Raw genomic sequence first — 13,590 nt, forward strand, 5'->3', positions numbered from 1 at the left:
TGCCATGTCATTGATAGCTGATGGACAAAAAGGCAATTGGTCTTGAATACAAGTGATGCAAGGATCCCACACTGGGGAGTACAGTAGGGAAATGTTTCTAGGCATGCTTGAAGAATGGGGAATCACCAGAGACCGAGTGATGCTTGTGCTCCTTCGAGACAGCGGAGCAAACATGCGGAAAGGAATGAGGCATGTTGATATGTCAGACCTCAGTGTCATGGCACACGACACCCTCTAACTTTCAAATGATGGTCTGTCAAGCCAGAGAGCTTTGAAGTATGAAGAGATTAAAAATGTTGTGCTGGCAAGTTTTTTGAATCCTCGATACAAGAACCACGCTTTCTCTTCTGATGATGTATTGGCCAAGGCAAAACAATGACTGACAGAAGATATTCACAGGAGGTTCCTGCCGAAAAGACAAGTCCAGAACAGCATTTTTAAAATCTGAAAGAGCAGCATGCTGCAAAAACAGAAAAATGTCCAAAAAGACTACAATGAACAGAAGATAATCTTATTCATCGTGGTCGAATTGATCATTACATTTTCAGTGTTTTATTGGGGCCTCATGCAGAGGATTCTTATGAATCTGCAATAATGAGCTTGGATGATGAACTTCATCTCTTTTTGAAGGAACAGGTAATTGACAAAAGAAGTGGTGATCCTCTTCAGCGGAGGAAAGAAAATGAGGCACGCTACAAAAGACTTGCTTCCTATGCTAGAAGATACCTCTCTCTCTCTCTGCTCCTCTGTCCTCCTCTCCTCTTGTACCAAGTGAGCATGTTAATGAAGTGGCAGATTATATGAAAAAAACAGGTGAACATGAACATGCTGAAATGTTCTACTTTCCTATAATATTGTTCTACTTAACTGGGTGTATTGAAAAGTGTAGTAATACTAGTGTCCACTCCAATCCACTGTCTAGCTTTTGTCTAGCAGTTTTGCACTGACTACAGTAGTTGTTAAAATCATTGCAGTGAGTGCACTACTGCAACAGTAGTCCACTGACTCTAGTCCAATCCACTGTCTATCTGTTGTCTAGCTTGTTTCTAGCAGTTTTGCTGCCACTGACTGCACTGCTGCAGTAGCTTGTTTCTAGCAGTTTTGCTAATACTGACTGCACTGCTGCAGTAGTGATCTAAAATTATTGCAGTGAGTGAGTGCACTACTGCAGCAGTTTATGCATCATTTACAATCAGGTGATGTGAAACTGATGTCCCTGCAAGTGCAGTTTTCCTATCAGTTTTCATGCAGGTAATGTGTGAAGAATAAGCCCTTAATGTTAAAAAAGTTAATAAACAAACATTAAAATGTTCAGTAACAGATTTGTGTCGAAGTTTGTGTTTATTTTGCAAAACTTTAAATATACAAAATACCGGCCGATACCGATATGCGATGGCCAGAATATTGGCATCAGTAACGAAAAAACGATATCGGTCCATCCCTAGTATACATCCATTCTCAGCTATTGGCACTCAGTTTTGTTACAAGCAGTGTCAGAAGAAAGCCAACTCTGCAGAGGGGTGGGAGCTGTGTCTGTCAATGAACATCAGAGAAATGGATTTTATGGTAAGTCAAAAATGCCAATTTTCTCTTTCGTTCATGGACGGACACAGCTCCGGATTCTTCTTAATCATTGGGACGTCCCAAAGCAGTGTTAAACATGAGGGGTGGAAAATTCCCAAGGCTAACCATATCCAACCAGGTAACATAGAGCTCAGCCATAAACATCTGGAGCCCACCTGAAAAAACAATATACCCTCAAAGAGGACCAGGTCCTCTAAACAGCAGCCAGCAAAACCTTGCGGCCAAAAGAAGCGTCCGCAGATGCCAACACAACCACTTCACAAAATTTTGTAAAAGTGTGCACCGACGACCAGGTGGCCACCTTGCAAACCTGCATCATTGACGCTTGAAGACGGAAAGCCCAGGAGGCACTAAGCTCCCTAGTAGAGTGCGCCTAAACAGGGAAAGGAGGAACCTGACCCCTGCCGCAACATGCCTGACCGTCTGATCCATCTGGAAATGGTCGCAGAAGAAGCAGACACCCTTTGTAAGGTCCGTCTGTGAGCACAAAATAGAGAGTGACTTCCTAAAAGTCTTCGTAGCTGCTAGGTACACCCCAATTGCCCGGACCAAATCCAAGACATGCAAGGCAATTACCCTCAGATATTTAAACCTGGGACACAGGGAAGGCAACACAATATCTGCATTCAAATAACAGTCAGAGACCACCATAGGAAGGAATGACGGAAAGAGGCAAAGGACCACCTTATCCTTGTGAATCATAAGGTGAACAACAGGATAATGCTGTCAGTTCCGACACCCTGCATGCAGAGGCGAAAGCCACCAAAGAAGGCCATCTTCTGGGGCAGCGTAAGCAGGGAACCTCCCAAATATTTTCAAAGATAAGCTTCAGTAGAGCTGAAAGCACCACATTAGGATTCCAGGGAAGCAATGGAGCCCGCATTGAAGGAACCAAATGTCGGACACCCTGAAGAAAATTTATGCACCAGGGAGTGTGTGGCCAAAGGTCGTTGGAAAAAGACCGCCACCCGATACCTGGCCCTTGATGGTACAAGAGGCTCACACCACGCAATGTACGTCTCTACAATGGTAGATCTTCCTAGAGGCAGATTTCCTAGCTTTTAACAGCGTAGGAACCACCAATTCAAACAAACCTTCATCCTTCAGCACCTGGCATTCAACAGCCAAGCCATCAAAGCATGCGTGCTGACACGTGTGTTCGCCTTTGCACGCAAGCATGGGGCATAAAATTTTTTTTTTTATTATTTTTACACTGTCGCTTTAATTTTTTTTGTTATCACTTTTACTGCTGTCACAAGAAATGTAAACATCTCTTGTGACAGCAATAGGTGTGTGACAGGTACTTTTTAAGGCGAGATCTGGAGTCTATAAGACTAGAAATCCCTCCTCTGCCCTTAAAAGCATCGGTGTGATCAAATGCTTTCCATTTTTTAAAATGGTGCAGTTTACATCGGGGTAAACCGGAAGTGATGCAAGGTTCCCTATATCAGAGGCGAAAAGAGCTGTTCTGGTCTTTGTTCGCCTCTATGATCAGCCGATCAGGTGTCCCAGTGGGACAGGGCTGCCTAATAGCTTAGATGGGAAAAGATTAGTCAGTCACATGACCACTGTGATGGGCTGTCACCGTGGTCACATGATCGGCAGCAGGTCCCACTGGCTATCATTTGCGTGGGCTACGGTATTTCACAGCTCAGTCTCTGTGCTGGGAGTGTGTAATGAAGTGGGGAAAGTTAGTTCGTTCATACCGCCTCATGTTTTCCAATTTTGCATCCATACTATTTTGAACATCTTTTAGGTCTTGAAGTTCAGCAACAACCTTCTGCAATTCCTCCTGTGATAGGTGAGGGTCTTCAGGTTTTACGGAAGAGGAGATCTGTCAATTAAAAAAAAAAAAAATGTATTCACATATATTCACATTTCAGCACGCACATGGAAGACCAACTTACTTCCTTACAACCCCCCACCGTCTAAATACAAATCGCTTTAAAAAGCCCCAAAAAAATGATAAAAAAAATTAAAAAAAAAGATCTTTTTCTCTGATGTCCATCGATAGACGCAGCCTCATTTTCATGTGCTGAGTGGGTTATGCTGCCACCTGCAGGAGTAGTCTAGGCAGCACGTTAGTACAAAGCTTTTAACATATACACGCCCACGGGTCTGTCCTTCCAGGCATAACCCCTACTGCCACAGCCCAGCACATCAGTTTAGTTGTAAGCAGTGAAGACAAAAGAACCATCCCCAATCAAAGGGGCAGGTGCTGCGTCTGTCGATTGGACATCAGAGAAAACGATTTTACAGCAAGATCTTACAAAAATCTTATTTTCTCTATCGTCCATCCACAGACACAGCCTCATCTTCATGAGCTGAGTGGGACGTCTCAAAGCAGTACAGGCATGAGGGGTGGGAAAAACGCAACCAGACAGTATCGTCAACTCCAAGAGGCTAAACCTAGCCAATCGGGCAACATGGAGCTCAACCAAACAACAGGAGCTCACCCGGGCAAAAGACCCCTAAGAGAATAATAAAAAAACATTCTCTTATTAAAACAGCAGCCAAAAGAGGCCAACAAATCCACCTTGTAAAATTTTGTAAAAGGTGTGCACAGACAACCAAGTCGCTGCCTTACAAACATGTATAACAGAGGCCTGGTGGCCAAAAGCCCAAGAGGCACTCAGCGCTCTAGTAGAATACACCTCCTTCTCTAGGCAGAAACAAACTGATGTGCTGGGCTGTGGCAGTGAGGGTTATGCCTGGAGGGACAGCCCCATGGGCTTGTATATGTTAAAAACTTTGTACTAACGTACAGCCTAGACTACTCCTGCAGGTGGCAGCATAACCCACTCAGCTCATGAAGATGAGGCTGCTTCTGTTAATGGATTAATGGATGATAGAGAAATGTTTCTTTGTGTAGCACCCTCCTAGGTAGGTGCTAGGGAGAGAGTATAGTTTTGAGCTCTGTCTGCTTACCAGAGGAGCTGCAGGTAAATCTATATTGCTCTCTGCCTATCAGGGAGCAGGATCTATTAGTGGGGTCTGCTCATTGTGCTCAGGATGCAAATCATTCAGTCTGAAGAGTGTTTCACGCTGGTCCAATAGGGAGGTGTGACTGTACTAACCGTCACTATGAGTGAAAGACAGATAATGGTTTGGATTGCTTCAAGTGGGACAGTAATATTTGTCAAACATATCTTCATATAGAAATATCAAGATTTAATACCACCTTACACAGTGTATTCCATGTGCTTGTCTGTGAGAGAGACACACAGACTGTCATTGGCAGACTTGCCTATTGTTTGTGTATTGGGAGGGAATGTGGATTGTGCCTGCCTCATTGTTAAATGTTAATGACCTCACATTGTTCTGTCTGCCTTAAGATACGCTTATTATGGGATGTATATGTGTATGTGGATTGGCTGCTAAGGTGTAGGGGGAATTGTCCCACAGTGTGTATCTTTGTGTACAATGTATGAGAGTGTAAAACTCTGTTTTCATTGGATTGTGAATGTCAGGGCCTGTTTTAACAAGGTCCACCTGGGCGGTAACCTTGTGTGCGAAAACTGTATAAAAGTTTGTTTCTTGTTCAATAAAATAGAGTTATACTTCACCCTCAATCTAAAGTCCTGTCTCTCATTGGGGGGAATATGCTACAAAGGATTGCTGTGTCCTTCATACTCCCTTGGATAATCAATAAGCTCTTGTAAGAGCTTGTGTAAGAGCTTGTTCCTGTTCCTGCTGCACTCTCTGAGGAAAGAGAGGTTCACCCACGGGAACCTGGAGCCTTGTCGTTGGTCCAGGGTGGGTAGGAGACGGCGAGACCCTAACCAAGCTGCGGCGGTTTGTGGGGTCTGAAGTGGTTACGGTGTCTGGTGGAGTGCTCGGAGCCTTCGGGAAGCACTAGGAGCATCCGTCAATGGAGGTGTCCGATTGGGGTGCCGGTTGATCCATTACAGGAGGCAACATTGTTGGACAGTGGGAGGAAACCTGACGAATCAGTGCATAGGCTTTTGATACAGTCCTGGTGATTGGCAGAGGGCAGGTCGCCTTGGTGTATTCTGGGATACTGTATAAAAGCCAGGAGCAGATGTGCTGCGGGGTCTTTGGCTGGAGAGCGCAGTCCTGGAGGGAGGGGGCGGCTGCCCCCTCCTTTGTAGAGGTGTCATGCGGTCGCAGGAGGTCGCCCTGAGGACCAGAGGAGCGGATGAGGGGAGCTGAACCCTGAGGTCCAGAGCTGACAGAGGGGAGACACTGGAGACCCTGGGACTACAGTATTGGGAGTACAGGGACTCGTGTGAAAGGGCCTGACTGGAGGGGGGGGCACCCCTGATTGTAGGATAGGCAGTAGATGGGTGTCAGCAGAGGAAGAGAAAGAGGATACTGGGGAAGAGTGTCCTGAAGATAATTGTCTGTTCACGAATCGTCTTAAGGGAAAGACTCAATTCAAATCCATCCATAGTGGCAGGGTGAATCAACAGCCTGGCTGTATCCGAAGATAGGAGTCCTCAACAAGGTCTATAGTTAAACTGGAATATCCCACTATTTACTTCTCCTATCCCCATTTTACAATAAACTACAAAACAACCAAATACCCCTAGACTGATTATTGGAGTGAGCTGAAGAGAAGAAATTAGGAACTTGTATCTGTCATGACTGTGTGCTGGTAACTCAGGGGGACCCGCAGAGTGAATAACTTGCAGTTCTAACAGGGACAGTGCTACATTTTCATTAAAATTCATTAACCACTTCAGCTCCGGAAGGTTTACCCCTCATGACAAGGTCATTTTTTGCGATATGGCACTGCGTTATTTTAACTGACAATTGCGTGGTCGTGCGACGCTGCACCCAAAAAAAATTGATGTCCTTTTTTTCCCCCCACACATAGAGGTTTCTTTTGGTAGTATTTGATCACCTCTGCAACAAAAAAAGACCGACAATTTTGAAAAAAAAAAAAAACAAAACATTTTTACTTTCTGCTATAAAACATATCCAAAAAATGAAAAAAAAAAAAAAAAAAAAAAACGAAATTTCTTTATCAATTTAGGCCACTATGTATTCTACTACATGTTTTTGGTAGAAAAAAAATCCCAATAAGCGTATATCTTATTTTTCTTTTTTACTATTAATGGTGGCGATCAGTGACTTATAGCAGGATTGCAACTTGCAGTGGACAAAATTGGACACTAAATAACTCTTCTGGAGGACCAGTGACACAAATACAGTGATCAGTGTTAAAAAATGCACTGTCACTGTACTGACACTGGCAGAGAAGGGGTTAACATCAGGGGAGATCAAAGGGTTAAATGTGTCCCTAGGGAGTAGGGATCAACGAATATAGTTTTTTCAGGGCAGATATCGATTTTCCGGCCACACTTCAGGCCGATAGCCGATATTAGGTGCCAATCTTCTGCACATTTAAAGTTTTCAATTTTTACACTCTTTTTAAAAAAAAAAAGTTTGATCGCTTTTATTGCTGTCACAAGGGATGTAAACATCCCCTGTGACAGTAATAGGCAGTGACAGGTACTCTTAATGAAGGGATCTGGGGTCTATAAAGACCCCCAAACCCCTCCTCTGCATGTAAAAGCATGCAAAACGCCAAGTTTGGTTGTTTGAATGGTATAATTTTTTTATTTATTTATTTATTTTTTTTAATCTGGCGCCTTTAAGGCTACAGTACCCGGAAGTGATGTCATGACATCGCTTCTGGGTTTTTACAGAGAGCCGAATGCGGCTTAGTTTGGGTCTTTGGGCAGCCGTCGGACGTGCCGGCTGGTCGCTCGGGTCTCCTGATGGGACAGGAGACCCGGGCGAGCTGCGGAAGGCGGCGGAAAGGCATCGGTTGTCTTTACAAGAATGTTAACCATTGACACTGAACAACGGTACCGGGGTGAGGCATCACTCTGGTACAACCACTTGAAGAAATATTGGTCATATCGGCAAGTTTGTGGCCAATACCAATACTTAAAAAAAAAGTGAATATCGGCCTCTGATTATTGGTCCCATCGATATTCGGTGGATTCCTACTAGGGAGTGCTTTCTGTGTGGGGGGTGCTTGTACGCTGGGAAGACAGAGATCCGTGTTCCTGCTTAGCAGAAACACAGGATCTCTGTCTTCCCTTGTCAAAGAATGGCTATATGCCTTATTTACAGAGACAGACCGCTGTTTTGCCTCTCTCGGAATGATCAGCGGGTGCCAGCGAACATTGGGCCCGCAGGACCCGCTGATTTTCTCCCGTTGTGTCCAATCACAGCGGGAACTGGTCGCCAGTGGCACGCATGCGCTCCAGAAACCTGGAAGAGGCGATCACGTACAGGTACGTGATTACGCCTGTAGTAGCCACTACCCAGCAGTCTATGTACATGGGGAGGTCAGGAAGAGGTTAAAGTGTATTTTTTCCCCCTAATATTGCGTTTGAAAAATTGCTGCGCAAATACCATGCGACATAAAAAATTACTAGGGTCTCTGCTATATATAAATGTTTGAGGTTCTGAGTAATTTTGTAGCAAAAAAAAAATAATTCTGATTTTTACATGTAGGAGAGAACTGTCAGAATTTTCTCGGATGGCAACTGGTTGAAACAACCAGCCTTCACAAAAGGTTGAATAGAGGACTACTCTCCCTTTACCAGCACAGACAACATATTTTGTTGGAATTTATCATATACTTTTAAAGCATAATTTAAAAGAAACAAAAAAGGAAACCTCACCTTGCGTTTGATATGTTCTAAGAGTTCTGCTCTTCCTTTTTTGAAAAAAGGGTGTTGGAATTCAATGGCGGAGCTGCGGTCCGATCTCATGAGCCCGCTCTCCAGACTCATCACCTTTCTGAAGCCATCTAAAAGGGAAGGGCAAAATGGACTTTAAAATAATGGGATTCTTGAATAGACAATGCCAGATATAATAGGACTAAAAGCTTCTTGATATAGAACTTTGTTCAGAATGCACCGATATGAAACGTGAAAAAAATAGGATTTTTGACTTACCGTAAAGGACACAGCTCCTGGCATTCATAACCATTGCGTTACACTGCCTCCTGCAGGAGTAGGGCACTAGACAGAAAAGAATTCTGGCTACACACATGGGCAGTCCCAGGGGGTATACTTCCTCCCTTTGCTATAGCCACTCAGTTTTGTCACAAGCAATGTCAGAAGAATAATAACTCCACAGAGGGGTGGGTGCTGTGTCCGTCAATGAAAATCAGAGAAATGGATTTTACATCAAGTAAAAAAAAACATTTTCTTTTTTTGTTTACTGACGGACACAGCTCCAGGTATTCATAACCATTGGGACGTCCCAAAGTGTTAAACATGAGGGTTGGGAACAACCAAAAACTTCCCAAGGCTAAACATTAGCCAACCAGGCAACAGGGGCACAACCAAAACAACTGGAGCCCACCTGAAGAAAACGATACACCCTCAAAGAGAATCAGGTCCTCTTAGCAGCAGCCTGAAAAACCTTGCGGACAAAGGAAGCATCCACAGATGCCAACACATCCACTTTATAAAAATTTGTAAAAGTGTGCACCAACGACCAGGTGGCCGCCTTGCAAAACCTGCGTCACTGACACTTGATGACGGAAGGCCCAGGAGGCACTAAGCGCCCTAGTAGAATGCGCCTTGACAGGGAAAGAACATGACCCCTGATGGAATAGACCTGAACCCACGTCTGTCTGATCCATCTGGAAAATGTCAAAGAGGAAGCGGACAACCCTTTGCGAGGTCCATCTGCACAAATAGTCTGACTAGAAAGACTCCGTAGCTGCCAGGTACACGCTTATTACCCGGACCATATCCAAGGCATGCAAAGCAATTTCCTTCAGATGTTTAGGCCTGAGACAAAGAGAAGGCAACACAATGTCTTCATTCAAATGAAAATCAGAGACAACCTTTGGAAGGAACGACGGACAGGGGCGAAGAACCACCTTATCCCTGTGAATAAGGTGGACAGGATATTGCCGCCAGTTTCGACACCTTGTGCGCAGAGGTGATAGCCACCAAAAAGGCCACCTTCTGGGACAGCGTAAACAGGGGAATCTACCGAATATTTTCAAAGGGAGGCTTCTGTAAGGCGGATAAAAAGCACCAAATTGAGATTCCAAGGTGGAAACGGAGCCCGTGCTGGAGGGACCAAATGTCGGACACCCTGAAGAAAGGTAAGCACCAGGGAGTGTGTGGCCAAAGGTCATTGGAAGAAGACCACCACGGCCGACACCTGGCCCTTGATGGTACTCAAGACCAACTTCTGACCAAACACCCCCCTTGAAGGAAGGTTAAGATCTGAGCCACTGAGAAAGAGCGAGGATGAACCCCAAGCGACTCACACCATGCAATCTACGTCTTCCACGTACGATGGTAGATCTTCCTAGAGGTAGACTTCCTAGCTTTCAGCAGTGTAGGAATCACCAATTCAGATAAACCTCTATCCTTCAGCACCTGGCATTCAACAGCCAGGCCGTCAAAGCCAGAGACTGTACAGCAGTATGGAAGATCGGTCCTTGGGACAGCAGATCCTCCCTGAGAGGAAGCTTCCAAGGAATGTCGGCGATCAGCCGCACCAGATCGGCGTACCAAGCCGGACGAGGCCAGTCCGGAGCTACCAAGATGACCGGAATCCCTTCTGCCTCGATCCTGCGTAGAAGTCTTGGCAGAAACTTGAGAAGGTGTAAATCAGCCGATAATGACCCCACAGGGCATCCAGCGCATCTGTGACGTCCGCCAGAGGATCCCTTGACCGAGCCACAAAACCTCTGCACCTTTCTGTTGAGCCGAGACGCCAACAGATCCACCTTGGTGGTGCCCCACCGGAAACACAGCTGATTAAACACCTCCGGATGAAGGGACAACTCCCCTTGGTCTAACGCCTGCCAACTGAGGTAATCCGCCTACCAATTTTCCATGCCGGGAATGTGTACTGGAACGAACCGTTCTGACCACCTTAGAATGCCGGCTACCTCCAGAGCCACCAGGACACTTTTTGTGCCCCCTTGGTGATTGACATAAGCCACGGCCGAGCCACTGTTATTGAATGCGTACTGGACAACCCTGAAGACGATCCATCCAATGATCCAGACAGTGTCTGATCGCGCAGAGTTCCAAGACATTGATCGGTCCAGCGTCCAGATCCCCTGAGCAGAATGCTTGCCGAGGTCGCCTACAGACAGGCTGGCATCCGTGGTGACCACTGTCCAATACAAAAGGAGGAAGGATTTTCCCAACCGAGGCAGGAAGCAACCACATCAGGGAATCCCTCGTTTCCGGCCTCTGCCGGGTCTGATCGTCCAGAGACTGCAGAGTCTTGTTACATTTGGTCAGAATCTCCTTTGCAGGGACCTCGTATGGAACTGTGAAGACGGAACTACCTCGAAGGTAAACACCATCAGGTCCAGCACCCTACGCAAGTCCAGAGGGAAGTCCATCTGTTGGACAGCAGGAGGCGAATTGCAGCCTGCAATTTCAGGAGTTTGTCCAGAGGAAGGAGCACTCTGGCTAAAACAAAATGGTGGCCCAGCGTGGCACCATGAGGCATACAGGGACCCAGGTAAGAAACCAGGCCTTCAGATAGGATGGGAGGCCCTGGCAGGAGCCCCCACCAGGTACAACCCTCCCCCGCACAGTCGATCGTCCATTTGCCAGCGGCGCAAACCCCCCCTGGGCCCCATCACTAGTAAGCACCCTGCCCCCTCACAGAAACAGTGGCCAGACCACCCAAACGTATGTGGAGGGGAGGGGGCGGAAGTGAGGGACTCGGCAAGGGGGGGTGCCTGCAAGAACTAGGGGAACCCGAGGGTCTGACCATGCCAAGGAGGGGCCCACGTCCACCCCAAAACCCTCCAGGGGGAGAGGGGGGACAGCTACTCACCATTAGGGATGTAACGATATCGAAGATATCGCAATATCGTATCGTCGTGGTCGTCTCGATATCGTCGTGGTCGTGTCTCGATATCGTCGTTGGGTTACAATATTATAGACCAGAGTTTAAGGATTTTTTTTACTCTTTTTTTTTTTTTTTTTCTTGCAATGTAGATATTTTGATCTTTCTGATGAAAAACGTGAACATAAGCTAAATGATAGGTCAGTGTTTTTTTTAAAGGCTTTTTGACTATTTTATTTAAGTTTAAGTTATGTTCCTAAATACCAGTTTTAAAAAAGGCTGCCTTTATTTGCCTTGCACATTTAAACCTGACTTAACTTGATCTTTGTTTGCACTTAAGGGAATTGCCTATTGTTTGTTTACAATTGTTCTAGCTGCTTCTTAACTTGAACATTGCACAGAAGAATCAGTTATGCAACCAAATATTACTATACAGAATATTGATGTTCCTGACTACAACTTGCACTTTAAAAGCACTATGTGATCAGTGTTTTATGTTGTCATGGATCCATAAATACAACAATAAATTGCCTGTTGACTGGCAAAAGCAGAATAAATGTCGGTATTTTTTCGCTATTATCATCACAAACACTATCATGAGCTATTTAACAATACCATGAGCTTTTCCACAATATCGCAATAAATATCGTACCGTGAGGTCAATATCGAAATTGTATCGTACCGTGAGATTTTGATATCGTTACATCCCTACTCACCATACCAGGATCCAGGCGGGCAACATTCCAATCAAAACCCCTCTCCATCTAAATGGGGGGCTGTCGGCCAGGAGGAACGATGCGACTCGGGCCGAGACCTGGTCATACACGACCAGTGGGGCTATGTCGCAGCCGACCTAGCGCAGAGCTGAGGTCTGCACGCGCTCCCTGGTCAGACTGGGGTGACCACTGGATCTTGATTATCCACCCCGTCGCCCAGTCCAGCAGTTGATTGTAGATCTCACAGGAAAAATCCAGGAGAAAGAATTTCTATCTAAAAGAAAAACATTTTGCCAGGACCAAAGATCCCAGCAAGAACTAGGTCCTTACTCCTGACTAGGCAGAAAAACCAACTGAGTGGCTATAGCAGTGAGAGGGAGTATACCCCCTGGGGATTGCCTTTGGGTGTAGCCAGAATTATTTTCTGTCTAGTGTCCTACTGCTGTAGGGGCAGTATAACACAACGGTTACGAATACCAGGAGCTGTGTACGTCAATGAACGAAAGAGAAAAAAAAGAACGTGATGTTCAGAATATTAAAGAAAAAAAAGAAAGAAAAAATCCTAATCACTTCTTCCAAGAAAAGCACAGCTGAGCACTATTATAGTATATGACAGCTGCCTTCCCTGGCTGACTTTACTTCTACACAAAGGAAGTCATACCATTTCAAAGCCACATGTGTTCTAATATATAGAGGAGGAATCTGTAAGCATTTACTTTGTGACTGCAAATGATCTTATTAAAGCCAAACTCCAGCCAAGAAGTTTAAAATCTGAAGTTTAATCTTAGATTTTGCATTGGTTCCTACTGGAAATGGCAGACTTAATACAAGAGCTGGTCAGAGATTGCAGGCAGGACACAAGAGCTGGTCAGAGACTGCAGGCAGGACACAAGAGCTGGTCAGAGACTGCAGGCAGGACACAAGAGCTGGTCAGAGACTGCAGGCAGGACACAAGAGCTGGTCAGAGACTGCAGGCAGGACACAAGAGCTGGTCAGAGACTGCAGGCAGGACACAAGAGATGGTCAGAGACTGCAGGCAGGACACAAGAGATGGTCAGAGACTGCAGGCAGGACACAAGAGATGGTCAGAGACTGCGAACAGGATGCAGGAGAACATCAGTGATTGTAAACAAGCTATAGGAGTGGTCGGAGACTAAGGACATGCTTTAGGAGACAGCCATAGACTGGAGACATATTACACGAGACTGCTAAAAACCACTGCTATAAACAGAGCAATAGGAAAAATGGGATTTTTGACTTACCGTAAAATACATTTCTCTGATGTTCATTGACGGACACAGCTCTTCATCTTCATGATCGTAGGGTTATGCTGCCCCCTTCGGGAGTAGGATACTAGGCAGAGAAATGCTTGAGCCTATGGAGCAGTCCCTGGGAGTATACCCTCACTTCCTGCTATAGGTATTCAGTTTTCTAACAAGCAGTGTCAAAAGAAAAAAACCCA

General features: G+C 45.5%; 1 protein-coding gene across 1 annotated transcript in view; it reads right to left on the bottom strand.

Moving 5' to 3' along the window:
- The window catches only part of LOC309559354 (heat shock factor protein 3-like), a 71,413-nt gene that overhangs the window by 40,945 nt on the left and 16,878 nt on the right, over window positions 1-13,590 (bottom strand). Inside the window, exons 3-4 of the mRNA XM_082262596.1 lie at window positions 8,250-8,377; window positions 3,291-3,418 (exon numbers count right to left, since the gene is read on the bottom strand). Coding sequence (XP_082118722.1) covers window positions 3,291-3,418; window positions 8,250-8,377 — 256 coding nt within the window. The remainder of the gene's footprint in view (window positions 1-3,290; window positions 3,419-8,249; window positions 8,378-13,590) is intronic.

This window comes from Pelophylax lessonae, assembly GCF_965119305.1.
Source record: "Pelophylax lessonae genome assembly, chromosome: 7".
Taxonomy (NCBI): Eukaryota; Metazoa; Chordata; class Amphibia; order Anura; family Ranidae; genus Pelophylax; species Pelophylax lessonae.